Genomic DNA, 23843 nt, shown 5'->3' with positions numbered 1-23843 from the left:
AACCTCTGAACAAAAGTTAGGAATCATTGTTGCACAGATGATGTGCCCCTTACCACATCTTGAAGTCTGTGTGGGTGTATGTTCCAGAATGAGACCATGTGGAGGAGTGCATGGCTGCAAGAGGGGAGGCTTGCTTGTGTGGGATTTGTTAACATCCAAGTGCCACATGTGTGTACGACTGCACACTGCTCCGCTGCCATAGAAGGAACAGAGTTGACTCAAGTGTTGATGTTTACTCGAGTCTTTGCTCACGTTTGTCTGCATTTCTTTCCCCGTCCTCTCTCCACAGTGCCGCCACGATTCACGAAAGTCCCCGTTGACCAGATAGGCGTCTCCGGGGGTGTGGTGTCTTTTGTTTGCCAGGCGACGGGTGACCCCAAGCCGAGGGTGAGCTGGAATAAAAAAGGCAAAAAGGTCAACTCCCAGCGTATAGAGGTAAGATGATGTGCAGGCAACTTCATGGTTTGGAAAAGCCTCTTAAACATCAAGTCCAAAATTAAACATCAACATTTGTTCTGTTGGTCTGAGTCTCGAACCGTATCAAAGTTTTAAGTTTCCAAACATGAGGTCTGACTGTCTATGAAATAGAGAAGGGTACAGAATACTGTTCTTTTATAGGTACTGACCAAAGTCCCGCTGCAATTGCAGGTAACGACTCACATAAAATCAAACAGCGCCATATTTGTATACCTTTGTTGCACGTGACATCACGTCCGGTTTAGCAGACGCTAGGTATTGTTGCTATTTTCTATGTCAACAAAGCAAGAAAGCGGCACTCGAAAGTGTAGTAAGGCTCTAATTTTCAGAATCCTCTAGCTCATGGGTGTCAAACTCTGGCCCGCGGGCCAAATTTGGCCCGCCGTGTAATTTCATCTGGCCCTTGAGGCAATATCAAATTAACAATAGAGCTGGCCCGCCGCTGTAACACCGCATTCACCACTAATACTCATACTCGTCAACCCTGAATTGATTAACGTGGACCCCGACTTAAACAAGTTGAAAAACTTATTCGGGTGTTACCATTTAGTGGTCAATTGTACGGAATATGTACTGTACTGTGCAATCTACTAATAAAAGTATCAATCAACCCTCCCGATTTTCCCGGGAGACTCCCGAAGTTCAGTGCCCCTCCCAATTTCTCCCGATTTCCACCCGGACAATAATATTGGGGGCGGGCCGTAAAAGCACTGCTTTTGGCGTTCTCTACATGTCGCCACGTCCGCTTTTCCTCCATACAAACAGCGTGCCGGCCCACTCACATAATATATGCGGCTCATATACACACACAAGGCATACTTGGTCAACAGCCATACAGGTCACACTGAGGGTGGCCATATAAAACACTTTAACACTGTTACAAATATACGCCACATTGTGAACCCACAGCAAACAATAATGACAAACACATTTGGGGAGAACATCCGCACCGTAACATAACATAAACACAACTGAACAGATACCCAGAACCCCTTGCATCACTAAGTCTTCCGGGATGCTACACTATACACCCCCGCTACCACCAAACCCCGCCCCAACTCAAACCCGCCGCCGAAAAGAGGCATTCAATTTGTATTTTTATTTTATTTGATATGCCATTGATATTTATTAATTATTATTATTTAAAACTCGATTTTGCATGTCACTATAAAGTTATATAAGCCTTGCTTGGTCAATATTCAATGCAAAACTTGTTTGGGTCCCCATTAAACGATTAATTTGTTCAACCTTGGCCCGCGGCTTCGTTCAGTTTTAAATTTTGGCCCACTCTGTATTTGAGTTTGACACCCCTGCTCTAGCTCAATGTTAATTTACATTAATTTGCCATTGACATGCTGCCAATTGGCATTAGCAATTTTACTACATTTGGTAATCACTACTACACTAAGATGCATGTTACAATTAAACAGCTGGTTTGTTATACACGCAATACTTAATGTTTGGATTTTTTTTTTCAGGGCTCAACAAAAAAAAGTCTGATGACAAAGACTACTTCCAGGCTAAAGCAACACACAATAATCTATACACTAATGTCATTTAACGTCTTGGGATTGCAGTTGCATTTAACTCTACTATACAATACAGTGCAGTACTTGCAAATGAAACACAGAAATGTAAGAAAACAAGATCAAATAAAATAAAGAATATATATATATATATATATATATATATATATATATATATATATATATATATATGTATGTATATGTATATATATATATATATATATATATATATATATATATATATATACATACATACAGTGGGGCAAAAAAGTATTTAGTCAGCCAGCGATTGTGCAAGTTCTCCCACTTAAAATTATGACAGAGGTCTGTAATTTTCATCATAGGTACACTTCAACTGTGAGAGACAGAATGTGGAAAAAAAAAATCCAGGAATTCACATTGTACGAATTTAAAAAAAAATATTTGTAAATTATTGTGGAAAATAAGTATTTGGTCAACCATTCAAAGCTCTCATTGATGGAAGGAAGTTTTGGCTCAAAATCTCACGATACATGGCCCCATTCATTCTTTCCTTAACACGGATCAATCGTCCTGTCCCCTTAGCAGAAAAACACCCCCAAAGCATGATGTTTCCACCCCCATGCTTCACAGTAAGTTTGGTGTTCTTGGAATGCAACTCAGTATTCTTCTTCCTCCAAACACGAAGAGTTGAGTTTATACCAAAATGGATACATGGATGATACAGCAGAGGATTGGGAGAATGTCATGTGGTCAGATGTAACTAAAATAGAACTTTTTGTTATAAACTCAACTCGTCGTGTTTAAAAGAAAAAGAATACTGATTTGCATTCCAAGAACACCATGCCTACTGTGAAGCATGGGTGTGGAAACATCATGCTTTGGGGCTGTTTTTCTGCTAAGGGGACAGGACGATTGATCCGTGTTAAGGAAAGAATGAATGGGGCCATGTATCGTGAGATTTTGAGTCAAAACCTCCTTCCATCAGTGAGAGCTTTGAATGGTTGACCATATCCTTATTTTCCACCATAATTTACAAATAAATTCTTTAAAATTCCTACAATGTTAATTCCTGGATTTTTTTTCACATTCTGTCTCTCACAGTTGAAGTGTACCTATGATGAAAATTACAGAACTCTGTCATCATTTTAAGTGGGAGAACTTGCACAATAGGTGGCTGACTAAATACTTTTTTGCCCCACTGTATGTATGTAGGGCTTCACGGTGGCAGAGGGGTTAGTGCGTCTGCCTCACAATACGAAGTTCCTGCAGTCCTGGGTTCAAATCCAGGCTCGGGATCTTTCTGTGTGGAGTTTGCATGTTCTCCCCGTGAATGCGTGGGTTCCCTCTGTGTACTCCGGCTTCCTCCCACTTCCAAAGACATGCACCTGGGGATAGGTTGATTGGCGACACAAAATTCGCCCTAGTGTGTGAATGTGAGTGTGAATGTTGTCTGTCTATCCGTGTTGGCCCTGCGATGAGGTGGCGATTTGTCCAGGGTGTACCCCGCCTTCCGCCCGATTGTAGCTGAGATAGGCGCCAGCGCCCCCCGCGACCCCGAAAGGGAATAAGCGGTAGAAAATGGATGGATGGATGGATGGATGGATGGATGGATGGATAGATGGATGTATGTATGTATATATATATATATATATATATATATATATATATATATATATATATATATATACACACACACACACACACAGACACATGTGTGTGTCTGTATACAGTGCAGGCCAAAAGTTTGAACACACCTTCTCATTCAATATGTTTTCTTTGTTTTCATGACTATTTACATTGTAGATTGTCACTGAAGGCATCAAAACTATGACACGTCTGAAATGAAAACCATTTCGGGTGACTAACTCTTGAAGCTCATCGAGAGAATGCCAAGAGTGTGCAAAATAGTAATCCGAGCAAAGGTTGGTTATTTTGAAGAAACTAGTATATAAAATATATTTTCAGTTATTTCACCTTTTTTGTTAATAACTCCACATTTGTTCATTCAAAGTTTTGATCCCTTCAGTGACAATCTACCATGTAAATAGTCATGAAAAGAAAGAAAACACATTTAATGAGAAGGTGTGGACAAACTTTGGGCCTGTACTGTATGTATGTATGTATGTATATATATATATATATATATATATATATCTTGATTGGATTATCTAGAGAATAGTACTCGATACCGTGGTAGAGCGCAATATGTAGGTGTGGGAAAAATTACAAGACTACTTCACTTCTACAGAACTGTTTCATGAGGGGTTTCCTCAATCATCAGGAGATTTTAATGGAAGCATTCACATACAATGGTTTGTATAGGGCACAGAGTGGGTGGGTACAAGCAGGCGTAGGGGCGTGGTGATTGCATCCAGCACACCTTACAACAGTGGTAATAAAAGATGCAACCTATGCTTAAAAGAGAAACTGTTTATTATATATCATCCAGACCTGTCATCCCTCAACAAGCGCAGTGAAAACAGTGAAATAATTTCAACATGCCGCCATAGACAGAAACACTTCCTAGGTAACACATGAGCCAATCACCACGCCCCTACGCCTGTATGTACCCACCCACTCTGTGCCCTATATAAACCATTGTATGTGAATGCTTCCATTAAAATCTCCTGATGATTGAGCAAACCCCTCATGAAACAGTTCTGTAGAGATGAAGTAGTCTTGTGATTTTTCCCACACCTACATTTTACATTTTATGGTCCTGTAAAATTTCAATTGTAACATTTCTTAGTGTTTTTTATGACGCGTTTCCTCTCAATTTTTGAGGGGTTTGCAGGCTCACCGCAACATAGTCAGCCGATATAGCCATGCAGAAGCGCACACTCTTTCAACTGTGTCCTCCTTGCACTTGAATCCGTCACATCCTCGCCGTATCCCCCTCTCCTCAGCCTCGCCTATGCCAATGCGCTTGTCGGTACGTTATTTTTGATGTTTGTTGTTCGGATTTCAACAGGCCTCCCAGATGGCATCGCCAAAAGTCTCGATTGATGCTGGCGTGTCTTTTAATTAAAAAGTTGCCGTCGTTAACGACTGCGGAGCGCGGAGACCGGCGTGCGCGTACTGCGGTGCCGAGGGAGGTACATCGGAGAGAGCTAAAAAAACAAGAAATGACAACATCATCGGGGGAGAGAGGCGGCTTCGCAGTGGAGGACAAAATAAAACATTGTGCTCGCCTCCTTTTGCTGCATGTTAACTGCAAAACAAAGCCAAGGGCATGAAGGAGCCTGCCAAAATGGACACTTTTCTTCCTGCATTTAGCATGTAATAAAAAAAGTATTATATCTTTTTTTTTACTGGTGCTAGCCTCTAGACAGATGCTTTGATATTGATCGTGATGCTGTGCTCTGCAGTGTTTTTGCCTAATTAGCTGCTCAGCCCTGAGACATGCAGCAATGAAGCAGCAGGCTGCCAAAGACACGCACTTATATCTCAGAGTTTAGCTTTACTCAAAGATCTCAGCAGGAAGCCCTTACCTCGCCTTCGGCCTGGAGTGGAGGGTTTGCTGTCAGGTGGGCTTTTCAGACTGACCGGCTCAACCCGTCGTCTTTCATGGTTGGAAGAAAAAGACGTGTTTGGGAAAGAGCTGCCAGTATAAAAATCGCAACACGGTGCATCTGCACCGCTTTGCTTTTGACTTACTGCAGTCTCAGTGCATCGCAGATCTGAAAGTACCATTGCGTGCGTTACGATATGAGTACTCATTGAAGTTTCTTGTTGGAATGATGTCGGTCTTTGAATGTAGAGCATTTGAGGTGTTAAAAGTTGTGTGGGGTTTGTGGAGGTTAAATACAAGTATTAATCATATAAATTAGTAGGGATGTCCGATAATATCTGACTGCCGATATTATCAGCCGATAAATACTTTAAAATGCAATATTGGATATTATCGGTATTGGTTTAAAAAATTAAAATTTATGACTTTTTAAAACGCCGCTGTGTACACGGACGTAGGGAGAAATAGAGAGCGCCAATAAACCTTAAAGACGCTGCCTTTGCATGCCGGGCCAATCACATAATATCTACGGCTTTTCACATACTCAATTGAATGCAAGGCATGCTTGATCAACATAAATATGCGCCACACTGTGAACCCACACCAAAAAAGAATGACAAATAGATTTCGGGAGAACATCCGCACCGTAACACAACATAAACACAACAGAACAAATACCCAGAATCCCTTGCAGCACTAAGTCTTCTGGGACACTACAATATTCAACCCCCCACCTCAACCTTCTCATTCTCTCTCAGGGAGAGCATGTCCCAAATTCCAAGATGCTGTTATGAGGCATGTTAAAAAATAAAAAATAAATGCACTTTGTGACTTCAATAATAAATATGGCAGGGTTGGCATTTTTTTTCCATAACTTGAGTTGATTTGTTTTGGAAAACCTTGTTTAGGCATAATAATGTGTTAATTCCACGACTGTATACATCTGTATCGGTTGATATCGGAATCGGTAATTAAGACTTGGACAATATCGGATATCGGCAAAACAGCCATTATTGGACATTTCTATAAATTAGGGATGTCCCGATCAGTATATCTTCCCTTAGATCCAATTACGAGGTCCAATCCGATTCTTTGACAAAAAAAACGTAGAACTGAAAATGTTTTTTTTTAGTAAGTAATTAAAGTAAACACAAAAACAAATATTTATAAAGCTTTTCTTATAACATTTTGAATTTGGTAGTATTTTTAAAAATCAGATTGTGCATTGTATTTGTGGTAGTGAATGCTACATACATTTGTTTTTTTAACAAAAAAGTGGCTAGTGCACAAGATCCAAACAAAAGCAAAAACTGATATTGGTTCCCAGATAGATAATTCGTTGTTTTTTTTAGAGCTGGGCGATATGGCCTTTTTTTAATATCTCAATATTTTTTGGCCATGTCACGATGCACAATATATATCTTGATATTTTGCCTTAGCCTTAAATGAACACTTGACACATATAATCACAGCAGTATGTTGATTCAATGTGTCTACATTAAAACACTCTTGTTCATACTGCATTAATATATGCTTATTTTAAACTTTCATGCAGAGAAGGAAATCAAAACTAAGTCAATTTACCAAAACTGTATTCATTAAACAGTTATTAAGCAGTGGCACAAACATTCATGTCATTTCAAAACAGAAAGTGCAAGATTGTCAGAGACATTTTAAAACAAGCTATTAGTGCACTTCTGTGCATGATGTCACTAAAAGGACATATCAAAACAACACTAAATTGAAGTGCACTTTTTGTACAGAATGCCACTACAATAGTTTAAAACACTTTTGTGCATGGTGTCATAAGATATTTCAGTAACTGCCAAATGAAAATGAGCTGCATAATAGGAAATCAAATAGTGTATGTCCTTCACTATGTGGTAGGTTCCTGCGGACGTTATCTCCTTCTGTTGTTGACTATTTTTCTCATACGGTGTTGATGTGGAAATGGTTGCCTCGGCATTTTGTTGGTGTGGCACCGAACGGAGATGTTGACATGCGGAGTTTCAAGCACTCTTCATTCTCTAGCAGGTAACTTGTCAAATGATGCTACATATTAGCAGTAATGCTACTTTTTGTAGCAATGTTATTGCCCCTCACTTGACAAATTACAGTTGTCTGTTCGATGTATTCCCACTTGAAGCTAAACCACCGCCAGACGATGGACCCCCTGCTGTTTTTCTTGGGATCGTATTACCACTCGCAACACAGTAAGCGTTACCCATGCCGCTACTTCTCTGCTCCATTTTCTATATCACACAGAGACAAATCAGCGATATATCGAGTATATCAACATATATCGCCCAGACCTAATTGTTTTGCCCTCAAAGCCTTCCTGTATCCATATACATAGTCCCTGAGTTTTTAAACATTAACAAAGACAACTGAAAAAAAGGTTTTTGAAAAAGAATACAAATGAAAATATTGATATATTGGCTTTGGGGTTAGAATGAGATGAGATCGGTAGATCGTGAGTTCAAACCCCGACCATTGAGTGCAGAGTAGATGGTTGAAAATGAAGGATATCTTATTTATTACAAATATTGATCTCAAACTCATTTGTGTGACTGTGATAGTAGGACCAATTCCCTTCCCTCTCTAAAAACTAATCCTACTGTTTCAACCAACAGACCATTGAATTCGACGAGGGCGCCGGCGCTGTGCTCCGAATCCAGCCTCTGCGTGCACCGCGTGACGAGAACATCTATGAATGTGTGGCTGAGAACACCGAGGGCGAGATCACAGTCAATGCCAAGCTGTCCATCATCCGAGGTGAGTCCTGCAGTTTTAAAAGAGTTTGCAAAGGGCTAACTACGTCATAAATCATCAAGTGGACGTGAGCGCTTGTTTTTATATCTTACATTGGGATTTGTTGTAGTCCTTTGTCACTGAGTGAGGGATTCTTTTGTCAGGTTTTATTTCCCTGTAAGACTAAATCAAAAATTTGACAAAATTCAAAAAGTCATCTGACTTGATTTAGCAACAAATTTGTATTGTTTTTGTACAAACTTATAAAGTAACCCTTTATTGGGCTGTATACTGCGCTAGGGGTGTGAACTGCAAGAGTAGCTATTGATATTGGTGATATTGTCTCTGCAATACCAGTAGAATCACAATTAGGAATGGGTACCGAATTTTGTACTCTTAAGTACTAACCAAATTGTGTTGGTACTACATGATATAGATTCACTCAAAAATCAAACGGTGACAATATCTTTGTGGCTTGTGCCATCGCGTCCGATTGCAGACTAAACATCGGCTCAAACACATGGCAGTTAAACTGCCTTTTCCATGCCAACAAAGCATGTATGCCTTAAAGAATACTCTCAAACACAGTAACGCTCCACTTTTCAAAAATATGCAAGTTGCATTGGCTTTGCCAAATATACCTGCTACTGATTAGCATTTGCGATATTACACAGCAATTTCAACACCTCCAAATTAAATACTGAAAAACCTACAACGAAGATGCTCATTATAACCAAACGGCAAACCTGTATTAAGTACAATACTTGCAGTATAAAGACTTTGTAGAGTGCAACGTGAGACTTAAGTGGTACATTCAACTTAATGGCAAAGACTTCTTCCTTAGTTGGCATCACATAGTACTTTATACACTACTGCCATCTAATGTCTTGGAATTGCAATTAGATCCAAAGTCTACTATATAATACTTGCAAATGAGACTCGGAAATCTTATAAGTAGGGGTGTAACGGTACACAAAAATTTCGGTTCGGTACGTACCTCCGTTTAGAAGTCACGGTTTGGTTCATTTTCGGTACTGTAAGAAAACAACAAAATATACATTTTTTGGGTTATTTATTTACCAAATTTGTAAATAATGGCATAACATACATATACACACAGGGTCCATTGCCAGGGTTTATTTGGTCAACATATTAAAATAAAAAATAAATAAGATAAGGCTGAGAATGGTTTCTTAACAATACCTTTCTACATATAAAGTGCTTTTTTTGATTGATCAATTAAGACTTTTATTAGTAGATTGCACAGCACAGTACATATTCAGTACAATTGACCACTGAATGCTAACACCCCAATAAGTTTTTCAACTTGTTTGAATCGGGGTCCACGTTAATCAACATTAAACTGGCTCAAGTGGTTGCTCAGGTGAAATAAACTGACACAACTTTTCTTTTACATATAAAAAGTGCAACATTAAATAGTTTCAAGTCAAGTCAGCCTCAGATTACCCCCCCCTCCAGCCTGGCTAACTTGTCAGTAAGAGGATATACAGTATGGGCTTATTGTTCTTCCACCATAGAAGTGGGTCAAAATCTAGTTTTCAATGCAATACAGCAACCCTCCCGCGACCCTGGATGGGACAAGCGGTAGGAAATGGATGGATGGATGGTCTTAAATCTGCTGCTATAAAAACAATTGTTATTGCTTCAGTCCCGCCTGACTCGCCAAAGAGAGGCTGCTTGAATGCGGTGGTGCCGCTTCAAAGGAGTCATCATGTTTGACGCGTTGGCAGAAGCATACCTTACTGCTGCTGAACAATGTCGGCAAACCTCCGTCCTCCATTGTTGTATCGCACCGCGCAGCCAAAGTGTTCCCAAAGGGGAGATGTTAACAAGGCAGGTGGGTATTCCAGCTCTGGCTTTTGCATGTTGTCCTAGCCCAGTCGCTTTTAGCATGCCGTGTGCTGTGCCTAGGTGTGCATTGTTTATACAACGTGCGGTACGCTACTTAATATGTCCGTGTGGAAACTCGTTCGGTACACCTCCGAACCGAACAGAAACCCCCGTATCCTGTTAGCCAGGAGTTTTATTTTGGTTTCATCTGACCACATGACGTTCTCCCAATCCTCTGCTGTATCATCCATGTATCCATTTTGGTATAAACTCAACTCTTCGTGTGTGGAGGAAGAAGAATACTGAGTTGCATCCCAAGAACACCTACTGTGAAGCATGGGGGTGGAAACATCATGCTTTGGGGCTTTTTATACTGCTAAGGGGACAGGACGATTGATCCGTGTTAAGGAAAGAATGAATGGGGCCATGTATCGTGAGATTTTGAGCCAAAACCTCCTTCCATCAGTGAGAGCTTTGAATGGTTGACCAAATACTTATTTTCCACCATAATTTACAAATAAATTCTTAAAAATTACTACAATGTGAATTCCTTGATTTTTTTTTTCACATTCTGTCTCTCACACTTGAAGTGTACCTATGATGAAAATTACAGACCTCTGTCATCATTTTACGTGGGAGAACTTGCACAATCGGTGGCTGACTAAATACTTTTTTGCCCCACTGTATGTCGCACCCCCGGCCAAACTACGAAAAATACGGTACTGCTTTTTGACTGCCAGGAAAAAAATGTATTCACATAACAAAAAATATTTGTCCATTACCATTGAGTCAGAGATGTTGAGAAATGTTACCATGTAATGTTCTCTACTCAGATGATAGTTTTTATTTTTACATATTCCACCATATGTTTTCATCATATAGAGAGCGATAACACACTTTCTTGCTGTGTCTCTCACACACGCACACACACACACACACACACACACACACACACACACACACACACACACACACACACACACACACACACACACACACACACACACACACACATGCATGCACGCCATGTTCTATCTGTTCTCTCCTGTTGCCATCTGCTATGGGCTGGATGAAGCTGAGCTATAGTTGGCTGACAATGCACACCCTGTTGGCTGTCAGAGGGATGAGGTGGGATGTTAATGTGTGTGTGGCATGCTAAATATATTTTTTGTCAGCGGCAGACCCCACCCCTGCCCTTATTTGGTGAGTGTATCTGGAGCTGGGGCGGGGGTATTCCTTCAGGTGCCCTTCAAACAAATTGAGATGTGGTGAAATGAATATTCACTCTTGATTGGCCGTGATAATACTGGCATTACCACTCACCATTGTAGGATCTCATCATTCCTGGACAGCCACTACTGTGTTGTTATAAATATTTCACTTAAAGTTCAGCATAAACGGAATAAACCGAAGAAAAACATTGGGGCACCAGATTGGAGGAAGTGAAAAAGAACTCAAAACAAGCCTATGAATTTTTTAAACTTTAAGCCTTTACACCTGCGTGTTATTGTGCAAGTGTGTGTGTGTGTGTGTGGGAGTAAGCACAGGCAGAATGTAGGGCAATCCACAGGAGCAAGAAAAATGAGTGGTGAGTGAAATCATCTTGACAAAGTTTCCTCCAGATTCCAGAAGACAGCAACTATGTTGCTCAGACAAAAGCAAGTAATGTAGGATGGGCTCTTATTTGTTGGGTTTTGTTGTTCCTTTTGTTTTCTATCTGCAAAAGGACTGATTATGGACCCCACTTACCTCCTCTAATTTTAATGTTGAAGTCTTTTTCCCTTTACTTTTCAGTCCTAAGTACCGTATTTTTCGGACTATAAGTCGCAGTTTTTTTCATAGTTTGGCCGGGGGTGCGGCTTATACTCAGGAGCGACTTATGTGTGAAATTATTAACACATTAACGTAAAATATCAAATAATATAATTTAGCCATTCACTTAAGAGACTAGACCATAGGTGTCAAATTCTGGTGTCAAATTTGGCCCGCTGTGTAATTTAATTTGGCCCTTGAGGCAAAATCAAGTTAACATTAGAGCGGCACCGCTGTAAAACACCGCATTCACCGATTTCCCGGGAGACTCTTGAATTTCAGCGCCCCTCCCGAAAATCTCCCGGTGCAACCATTCTCCCGAATTCCACCCGGACAACAATATTGGGGGTATGCCTTCAAGGCACTGCCTTTATCGTCCCCTACAACCTGTCATCAAGTCTGTTTTTCCTCCTCACAAAGAGCGTGCCGGCCCAGTTACGTAATATATGTGGCTTCTACACACATGTAAGTAAATGCAATGCATACTTGATCAACAGCATACAGGTCACACCGAGGGTGGCCATATAAACAACTTTAACACTGTTACAAATATGCGCCACACTGTGAACCCACACCAAACAAAAATGACCAACACATTTCGGGAGAACAGCCGCAACGTAACACAACATAAACGCAACAGAACAAATACCCAGAACCCCTTGCAGCACTAACTCTTCCGGACCGCTACAATATACACCCCCTCCCCGCTACCAACAAACCCCGCCCACCTGAGCCCCGACATTAACTGAGCAGTAAAAAGGCCTGAATGGTTGATTTATTCATTATTTTATTTTCAAATGTATTAGCCTCTGGAAAAAGTTAATGTTAATATTTACCTCAGAAGGCTGCAAATACAAAATAGGCATTCAATTTTTATTTAAATTTGATTTGATATGCCATTGATATTTTTTAATTATTATTGTTATTATTATTTGAAACTCAATTTTGCATGTCACTATAAAGTTATATAAGCCTTTCTTGTTCAATATTGAATGAAAAACTTGTTTGGGTCCCTATTAAAAGGTTAAATTGTTCCACCTCGGCCCGCGCCTTTGTTCAGTTTTAAATTTTGGCCCACTTTGTATTTGAGTTTGACACCCCTGGACTAGACGTATAAGATTTCATGGGATTTAGCGATTAGGAGTGACAGATTGTTTGGTAAACATATAATGGCTTTCGCTTTGCATAGTAGAGCTTTAACTTGCTTGCACTTACAGATGTAGCGACGAACTCTGTTTAGTGACAGTGGTTTTCTGAAGTGTTCCTGAGCCCATGTGGTGATATCCTTTAGAGATTGATGTTGTTTTTTGATACAGGGATCGAAGGTCACGGTCTTTCAATGTTGGTTTCCTGCAATGCCGCTTACGTGGAGTGATTTCTCCAGATTCTCTGAACCTTTTGATGATATTATGGACCGTAGATGTTGAAATCCCTAAATTTCTTGCAATTGCACTTTGAGAGACGTTGTTCTTAAACTGTTTGACTATTTGCTCACAAATTCCCAACTCATATGGAAACGGGGTTTTTATGTTACAGACACCGTTTGAATACAATTAAGGTATGTGATTGAACATTTACAAAATATTTCATATATCTGCGACTTACGGTCCGGTGAGGCTAATACAGTAAATGTAAACCTATTTATTTCTTCAAAAATGTCGGTAGGTGCGATTAAATACCGGTCCACTCTATATCCCGGAAAATATAGTAATCCAAATTCCAAAATGTGATTAATCTGATATTAAATTTTTTTTATTTGAAAGCCCGGTTTTAAATATAAACATCCGGTAGGTCCTTTTTAAATCGTATTAGAACATCAAAATATTATTGTTGAAAAATGAGGTTGAGGGAAGGGAAACAACGAGGCGAGATGGAAATGTAGCAAACAGTGGGGAAAATAAGGACTTGGATGGAGATGAAGGGAGAAAAATGAGGCTATGTGGAATAGGTGAGGTGGGGAAAGGGGAATATTGGTTCTTGGAACAGGGGCAAAGGAGATTATGGCACATGGGACAAGCCGCATGGGACACATTGACATTAAAGAGAGGGGATGTGTTCTGGGATGGCCACTGGCAGAATTAGGATGCCAGGATGGCTGGCTTGGACGGAAATGTGCAGGCAGTGGACTATACTCATAAATATTCTGTTTGTATTAGCATAGCACAGAACAAGTAGAGGGAAACATGTACAAAAACCTGCTTGGTTATCCGAGTTAAACAAACAATTGAGCATAGAATTAAAACTGGGTGAAAGAATAGGCCACTCTTATCGTGGAACTGTCATAGTACACCACCTGTGCAACAAATCCAGTCGTGAAATTTCCTTGCTTTATTATCAGAAAAGTGAAGAGTTTGGGAACAACAGCAACTCAGCCACCAAGTGGTAGGCCACGTAAACTGACAGAGAGGGGTCAGCGGATGCTGAAGCGCATAGTGCAAAGACTTTCTGCACAGTCAGTTGCTACAGAGCTACGAACTTCATATGATCTTCCAATTAGCCCACGCACAGTACGCAGAGAGCGTCATGGAATGGGTTTCCATGGCCGCAACTGCACTTAAGCCATACATCACCAAGTCCAAAGCAAAGGGTGGGATGCAGTGGTGTAAAGCACGTCACCCCTGGACTCTAGAGCAGTGGAAACACCTTCTCTGGACTGATGAATCACGCTTTTCCATCTGGCAATCTAATGGACCAGTCTGGGTTTGGAGGTTGCCAGCAGAATGCTACATTTCGGATTACATTGTGCCGAGTGTGAAATTTGGTGGAGGAGGAATTATGGTGTTGGGTTGTTTTCCAGGATTTGGGCTTGGCCCCTTAGTTCCAGTGAAAGGAACTTTGAATGCTCCAGGATACCTAAACATTTTGGACAATTCCATGGATGGCACTTCAAGTTCATATGTGACGAAAGGCAGGTGGCCAAATACTTTTGGCAATATATATATATATACAGTATACGTCATAGTATTTACTTGTAGTCCCAAAGAGATGGCATGGTGTGCTGACACACTGTGGGATTAGCAGGTGTGGATAGAGTTTTTGTGCATTTTTGTGCGTAAAATACACAAAAAACAATACAACACAGTCAAAACCCAAAAATGTTACTATTTGGAATTCGACTTAAATAGTACGCTTCTAAATTCGCACAATGGCTCACTTGGAACCACTATCATGCAGGATGCCTGGCAGGACGTCAGCAATGTGGTTACAGGATTTTTTTTAATGACAGTTAAAATGGCAATAAATCAATTGGGTGTACACTTAAAGGGGAACTATGATGATTTTAATCTACGTTTAAAACACTTCAGTGTGGTTTAAATGGTATGCTTTGGTGTAAATTCTGCGTAAATCTCTTCTCCATAGTCACATTTATAACACCCTTTTGGACTATGTCTGCAAACGCTTTGTGTGTAGAGGAGTTCTCAGATTGCAGAGGAAGCCTTTCATGCCACACCATCTTCAAATTTACAGCAATCTATCTGTTGGAACATAAGAGCTATTTTTCTTTCCTAATCACTGTTGAAAACAAACTTATATAGGTGTGCCCCAAATAGATGAAAATAATACTTTATTCTAAAATTTCTTGTGATTTGTCAAACAAAGTAGTAATGTCTTTTTCTCCTGCGTTTTGCGGCTAATCCAACTTGTACTTCCTGTTACATGGTGATAAAACCCGTATAAAATGCCGTGGACTAATAAACACTTGAATATTTCCAGAACTTCGATTTACAAACTCAATTGGTTTTTGAACAGAGCTTGTACATTAAAGAACAAATCTCCATAAGAAACAATGTAAATGTAAATAATGGATTCCAGTTTCAACTAAAATCTATACTTTAGTAAACGTTGCTATACAATATGGTGAGTGAAATCATATTGGCAAACAAACATAAGGAGGTGATGGATCAACTTTATATTCAATAAGAAAATGGCCAAAACAGCAACTACTGGAGATGAACTGTCCTCATTTTCAGCCGCCCTGCCGACACACACACACCCTGTCACTAGCCCTGTGGTGCACTGACAATTTGAAATGACAAACTCTTTAACTTTAACAGCCACATTGATTAGGAATGAAATCCACTTTACTTGTTGGTTCATCTCCTTAGGAGGGCAGCTTTCTTTGGACTCGTATTGAGCTAAAAAAAAATGCTGTAAAAAGGCTTAAAAACATGCAAAAAGTACACATAGTAGCACTTACAGTAACGATAACACTACATTGCGGAGTGAATGAGCACCGGAGAAGGATTTGTTGTGCTATTTCGTACACAGAGACAAGGTTCTTACCACAAAGCATATTTCTGTCTGGTCCGTGTTTTATTTAAATGGAAAAGTTTGTACAATTAGGGGTATGTAAATCAAGTTCCATTGTATTATATAGACATCAGAACAGGCGGGAGGGCATGAGTCGTGCACAAATACCATGAATGACTGAAGGTGCAGCCAAAAGTCTTGGCTCCGCAGAGGATGAGGCTGGCCAACAGCACAGATAAACCGAATGGGACAATGAAAAAGGAGGATTACCGTATTTTTTGGAGTATAATTCGCTCTGGAATATAAATCGCACCTGCCAAAATGCATAATAAAGAAGAAAAAAACAAACATATATAAGTCGCACTGGAGTATAAGTCGCATTTTTTGGGGAAATTTATTTGATAAAACCCAACACCAAGAATAGACATTTGAAAGGCAATTTAAAATAAATAAAGAATAGTGAACAACAGGCTGAATAAGTGTACGTTATATGACGCATGAATAACCAACTGAGAAGGTGCCTGGTATGTTAACGTAACATATTATGGTAAGAGTCATTCAAATAACTATAACATATAGAACATGCGATACGTTTACCAAACAATCTGTCACTTCTAATCGCTAAATCCCATGAAATCTTGTACGTCTAGTCTCTTACGTGAATGAGCTAAATAATATTATTTGATATTTTACGTTAATGTGTTAATAAGTTCACACATAAGTCACCCCTGAGTATAAGTCGCAACCCCGGCCAAACTATGAAAAAAACCGAGACTTATAGTCCGAAAAATATGGTACCTCCACATTCTTCAGGACAACCTAAAATCATCTGCCCAGAGGTTGGGTCTTGGGCGCAGTTGGGTGTTCCAACAGGACAATGACCTAAAACACATGTCAAAAGTGGTAAAGGAATGGCTAAATCAGGCTAGAATTAAGGTTTTAGAATGGCCTTCCCAAAGTCCTGAGTAAAAGGGGAAAATTATCACCAGACCTATGTAAGCGTCAATATGTACCTTAATGTTGCGGAAAAAAGACCATATATTTTTTTAACCGATTTCCGAACTCTAAATGGGTGAATTTTGGCGAATTAAACACCTTTTTTATTTATCGCTCTCGGAGGGATGACATCAGAACGTGACGTCACCTAGGTAATAAAGCCGTCATTTTCTCAAACACATTACAAAGCTCTGTTGTTTTTTGTTTTTTCGACTATTTTCTGGAACCTTGGAGACATCATGCCTCGTCGGTGTGTTGCCGGAGGGTGGAGCAACACTAACAGGGAGGGATTCAAGTTGCACCACTGGCCCAAAGATGCGAAAGTGGAAAGGAATTGGACGAAATGTGTTCAACATACGAGGGTATGGGGAAAGCCGACGAAATGGTTAGTCGTTTGTTCCGTACACTTTACCGACGAAAGCCATGCTACTACAGAGATGGCAAGATTGTGTGGATATCCTGCGACACTCAAAGCAGATGCATTTCCAACGATAAAGTCAAAGAAATCTGCCGCCAGACCCCCATTGAATGTGCAAGAGTGTCTGCGCATTTTACCGGCAGTGCTAAGGCAGACATGGCACAGAGATGTATGGATAACCTGCAGATGCATTTCCAACGATAAAGTCAACAAAATCACAAAGGTGAGTTTCATTGATGTTGTTGACTTATGTGCTAATCAGACATATTTGGTCGCGGCATGACTGCCAGCTAATCGATGCTAACATGCTATTTAGGCTAGCTGTATGTACATTTGAAACTATATTTACATCCAGCGTTTCCCTCCACCCACATTTAATGACAAACAAACACTTACCAATCGATGGAATTAAGTTGATCCAGTGTCACAAGATGCGAAACTTCCGTTCGTTGGTCTGCACATTTTACCGGGGATGCTCAGGCAAACATGGCTGAATAGCGTCTATAGCTATTCGCTCAATAGCTACAGTTTCTTCTTCAATTTCGTTTTCGCTATCTGCCTCCATACTCCAACCATCCGTTTCAATACATGCGTAATCTGTCGAATCGCTTTAGCCGTTGAAATCCGAGTCTGAATCAGAGATAATGTCGCTATATCTTGCTGTGCTATCCGTATTGGCATCACTGGATGACGTCACAGGAAAATGGACGGTGGCTTCACAGATAGCGAAAATCTGGCACTTTAAAGCTTTTTTTAGGGATATTCCGGGATGGGTAAAATTTTGAAAAAAACTTCATAAAATAAGCTACTGGGAACTGATTTTTATTGGTTTTAACCCTTCTGAAATTGTGATAATGTTCCCCTTTAAACATGTGGACAATGCTGAATAAACTTTCATATATTTATCTATGCTCTTTTATGTGTTATTATGAATTTGCAGCAAATTAGTTTTTGCTTACAATTTCGGTTTACAACATACAATGACAATTAGGATCGATTTAATTCTAAACAAGTCCATGTCAGAAAACCAACAATATTAGCTGAACTGCACCAATTTTGTAATGACTCGTGGTCAAAAATTCCACTAGAAGCTTGTGGATGGCTACCAAAAGCGCCTTATTGCAGTGAAACTTGCCAAGGGACATGTAACCAAATATTAACATTGCTGTATGTATACTTTTGACTCCCATTTTCAGTAGACCCATAATAAATTCATAAAAGAACCAAACTTCATGAATGTTTTTTGTGACCAACAAGTATATGCTCCAATCAATCTATCACAAAAAAAAAAAGAGTTGTAGAAATGATTGGAAACTCAAGACAGCCATGACATTTTGATCGCGACTGTAAGTACGTTGGTCAAACTGTGATGTCGCAAATCTCCCACTGACTGCAAAACACAACGTTCAGAGGCGTCAGCTCACACCTAAATGTCTAAGTATTATGATTTGATGCTTCAGCATTGTTTAACACTCGAACGCCCAGGGTTTTCAAAGTCAGAGGAGAGGAAAATCATCATAGGTGACCTCTAATCAAATCTTGTCAATCGTTCTAAATTTATAAATTTACTGTAGATAATCTCTAATTCACATGCGAATTGTATTTTATATGGTGCTTTTCCTCTCACGTGAAGAAAAGGACAATTGTGTGATGTAACTTTTTAAATACACCCTTTAATCTGCGATATTACTGTTGTGTTTGTGTGTGTGTTGTGTGAGATATTGGCAAGGCGCAGTTTTTTTTGTTTTTTTACTGTGACCCATTTTAGCTGGTACCTCAATAGTTCTGTTGACCAGGCCAAGATAGGACCCATCTTGTTTTGCTGGGACTTGCACTCAAAGTCCTCAGCAGGGAGTTCCTTTGGGGCTGGGAGACAAACAAACAGTACTATTGAGGTCTGATTTAACTGGCAGTTTGTTCTGTTTTTCACTTTGCTGTGGGAACATTTTCTCGTTCGGTTTAGGGATTCACCGTCGTCTTTTTTTAAATTTTTTTTTTATATCAGAGTGCCGTGAGTATGGCACCGTTTCCTCTGGGAGACTCGCAGCACCCTGCTTTGTTTACTTGTCTTATAGTGGGGGACCGTTTTTAGCGTAGTGATCACTGCTGCATCAAATGTGTTTTTCAAGAAGCTTCCCAAAGAGCAAACACTGTGATTAATGGATGTGTTTCCTTGTATTATTTTTTTAATATAGGTTTTATTTTTTTGCGATACACACACATAGTAAAACATAAAAAAATGTTCCTGGATGACATTCTGACAACAAAACTGCATTTGTTTGTCAGTGCTATATCGGGGTCTTTTAAGCAAATTTTATTTATCCAAGTGAATAATCACATGTAATTAATTAGGAATAATCCAAATTCCACCAAAATGTGATTAATCCTGTTTAGGAAAACTACCAATTATTTGAGAGTCCTATGTTATTGTGTGTGTGTGTGTGTGTTTGTCTGTGTGTGTGTGTGTGTGTGTGTGTGTGTGTGTGTGTGTGTGTGTGCGTGCGTGTGTGTGCGCGCCTCCCCCCAAAATCTCGTAACCCAGAGTACATTGACAATAACGGTGAATCTGAATATATCCAATTTATATATATATATATATATATATATATTTATGTATATATATATATATATATATATATATGTATATGTATGTATGTATATATATGTATATGTATGTATGTATGTATATATGTATATGTATGTATGTATATATGTATATGTATGTATGTATGTATGTATATATGTATATGTATGTATGTATGTATATATATGTACATACAGTATATATGTGTGTGTGTATATATGTATGTATTTATGCGTATATATATGTATATATATACACTATACGTATGTATACATATACATTTATACACTATATGTATGTGTATATATATATATATATATATATATATATATATATATATATATATATATATATATATATATATATATTATCAAAAGTATTTGGCCACCTGTCTTGACTCACATATGAACTTGAAGTGCCATCCCATTCCTAACTCATAGGGTTTAATAGGATGTCGGTCCACCTTCTGTAGTTATTAGAACTTCAACTCTTCTGGTAAGGCTGTCCACAAGGTTGCGGAGTGTTTTTTCATAGGAATATTCCACCATTATTCCAAAAGCGCATTGGTGAGTTCACACACTGATATTGGTCGAGAAGTCGTGGCTCTCAGTCTCCGTTCTAATTCATCCCAAAGGTGTTTTATCGGGTTCAGTTCAGGACTCTGTGCAGGCCGGTCAAGTTCATTCACACCATACTCTGTCATCCATGTATTTGTGGACCTTGCTTTGTGCACTGGTGCACAGTCATGTGGGAAGAGGAAGGGGCCCGATCCAAACTGTTCCCACAAGGCTGGGAGCATGTCAGTTTAGGTGTCCTACCACTTGGTGGCTGAGTTGTTGTTGTTCCCAAACTCTTCACTTTTCTTATAATATACCCGACAGTTGACTTTGGAATTATTAGGAGCGAGGAAATTGCACGACTGGATTTGTTGCACAGGTAGCATCCTATGACAGTTGGAAAAATCATTGAGCTTCTGGGAGCGGTCCGTTCTTTCACAAATGTTTGTAGAAACATTCTCCATGCTTAAGTGCTTGATTTTATACACCTGTGGCCGGGCCAAGTGATTTAAATACTGTATATGTACTGTATATGTGTATAGACAAAAACAAACTCTCAGCCTTCTACTTTTTGTAACACACTTGACCTGCTGGCGACTTTAACTGGCTACCGTTTAAATATGTGTGCACAAGCTCAGCCACGCTTAAATGAAGCGTATTTTGGTGTACCACTCCCAACCAGGTGGAACCAATCAGACCCTCGCTGTCTCTCATCACTCCCTCGTCTCTCTTAAGTCTTTCCAAAGCTTTCGCTGTTTGCCAATTTCCAAGCCCGGTCTTTATCCATCGCTCTGATTCCCTAAGCTTATTTTTAGCCTCCTTCCTACTGTTGAGGATCATTTCCTCTCGGGTGGAGTAGGAATAGGTAAATATCTTATTGGCAGAATCCAGTATACACATGTTCAACTTGTGTCAGGATGTGTAATGCTGGAACTAGAATTTTGTTGTCCTGGTAAAGAAGGAAGAGGGAATTTAAGATGGATTTGTTGTGCTCTGGCAGCGTTGCTTGCAACGTGCCCCCGAGATGCAGAGACTAAAGGCGAAGTGCAGGCAGAAAGTGAAATTAATAGGCACAACCCAGATACCACCAATGTGGTCGAAGAGGGTGTGGGCAATGGTTGAGTGGACAAAAAGAAAGAGGCATAGGAAATACAAAACAAAAGACAATGCCAATGGCAGATAGCAAAATGACCCAACCCCCACCTACTGATGTAAGAGGTGTCCTTATTTCCAATCAGGGATAGGTGTGTATGCCTGCGCTAAAGGTTAGGAAAGTGGTTGAGGCCAACAGGAAGTGGAAATAAGTATGAAAGCATCCATCCATCCATCCATCTTCTTCCGCTTATCCAAGGTTGGGTCGCGGGGGCAACAGCCTAAGGAGGGAAACCCAGACTTCCCTCTCCCCAGCCACTTCGTCTATCTCATCCCGGGGTATCCCGAGGCGTTCCCATGCCAGCCGGGAGACATAGTCTTCCCAACGTGTCCTGGGTCTTCCCCGTGGCCTCCTACGGGTTGGACGTGCCCTAAACACCTCCCTAGGGAGGCGTTCGGGTGGCATCCTGACCAGATGCCCGAACCACCTCATCTGGCTCCTCTCGATGTGGAAGAGCATCAGCTTTGAGTTCCTCCCGGATGGTAGAGTTTCTCACCCTATCTCTAAGGGAGAGCCCCGCCACCCGGCGGAGGAAACTCATCTCGGCCGCTTGTACCCGTGATCTTGTCCTTTCGGTCATGACCCAAAGCTCATGACCATAGGTGAGGATGGGAAGGTAGATCGACCGGTAAATTGAGAGCTTTGCCTTCCGGCTCAGCTCCTTCTTCACCACAACGGATCGGTACAACGTCCGCATTACTGAAGACGCTGCACCGATCCGCCTGTCGATCTCACGATCCACTCTTCCCCCACTCGTGAACAAGACTCCTAGGTACTTGAACTCCACTTGGGGCAGGGTCTGGAGGCAGGCCCAGAGGTGGGGCACGATGGCGAGCGCCTGTTCCCATGGGGCCTGGCCGGGCACAGCCCGAAGAGCTAACGTGGGTCACCCCTCCAATGGGCTCACCACCCATAGCAGGGGCCATAGAGGTCGGGTGCAATGTGAGCTGGGCGGCAGCCGAAGTCAGGGCACTTGGCGGTCCGATCCTCGACTACAGAAGCTAGCTCTTGGGACGAGTATAAAAGCACTGGACTGGAATTCATATTGAAACTAAGGATATATAGATAGATAGATAGATAGATAGATAGTAGGGGTGTGGAAAAAATTGATTCGAATACGAATCGCGATTCTCATGTTGTGCGATTCAGGTTTGATCCTCATTTTTTTTTAAAATGTATTTTTTTTTTAAAATATTCATTTATTAATTTTTTTATTATTACTTTTTTTTGTATCAATCCGACAAACCAATACACAGCAATACCATAACAATGCATTCCAATTCCAAAACCAAACCTGGCCCAGCAACACTGCAGAACTGCAATAAACAGAGCAATTGAGAGGAGACCCAAACTTGACACAGAACAAACCAAAAGTAGTGAAACAAAAATTAATATTATCAACAACAGTATCAATATTAGTTATAATTTCAGCATAGCAATGATTAAATATCCCTAATTGACATTATCATTAGACATTCATAAAATTTAAGAAAAAAGAACAATAGTGTCACAGTGGCTTACACTTGCATCGCATCTCATAAGCTTGACAACACAATGTGTCCAATGTTTTCACAAAGATAAAATAAGTCATATTTTTGGTTCGTTTAATAGTTAAAACAAATTTACATTATTTTAATGAGTTTATAAAACATTGTCCTTTACAATCATAAAAGCTTTAAAAAAAAAAAAAAAATCTACTACTCTGCTAGCATGTCAGCAGACTGGGGTAGATCCTGCTGAAATCCTATGTATTGAATGAATACAGAATCGTTTTGAATCGGAAAAATATCATTTTTCAATCGAGAGTCGCGTTGAATCGAAAACATCGATATATTATCGAATCACGACCCTAGGAATCGATATTAAATCGAATCGTGGGACACCCAAAGATTCGCAGCCCTAATAGAGAGATAGATAGATCAGGGGTCTCAAACACACGTTATATCGCGGCCCGCACCTTGATATGACAATTTA

General features: G+C 40.1%; 1 protein-coding gene across 9 annotated transcripts in view; it reads left to right on the top strand.

The window, feature by feature from the left end:
• Window positions 1–23843, top strand: part of ptprsa (protein tyrosine phosphatase receptor type Sa) — a 701781-nt gene that overhangs the window by 363251 nt on the left and 314687 nt on the right. For all 9 annotated transcript variants that reach the window (XM_061883335.1, XM_061883337.1, XM_061883336.1 and 6 more), the window contains 2 exons: window positions 290–435; window positions 8130–8271. In XM_061883335.1, coding sequence (XP_061739319.1) covers window positions 290–435; window positions 8130–8271 — 288 coding nt within the window. The remainder of the gene's footprint in view (window positions 1–289; window positions 436–8129; window positions 8272–23843) is intronic.

The sequence above is a fragment of the Nerophis ophidion genome, linkage group LG22 (assembly GCF_033978795.1).
Source record: "Nerophis ophidion isolate RoL-2023_Sa linkage group LG22, RoL_Noph_v1.0, whole genome shotgun sequence".
Taxonomy (NCBI): domain Eukaryota; kingdom Metazoa; phylum Chordata; class Actinopteri; order Syngnathiformes; family Syngnathidae; genus Nerophis; species Nerophis ophidion.
Note: the sequence above shows the minus strand (reverse complement) of the source record. Positions and strands in the feature narration are given on the sequence as shown.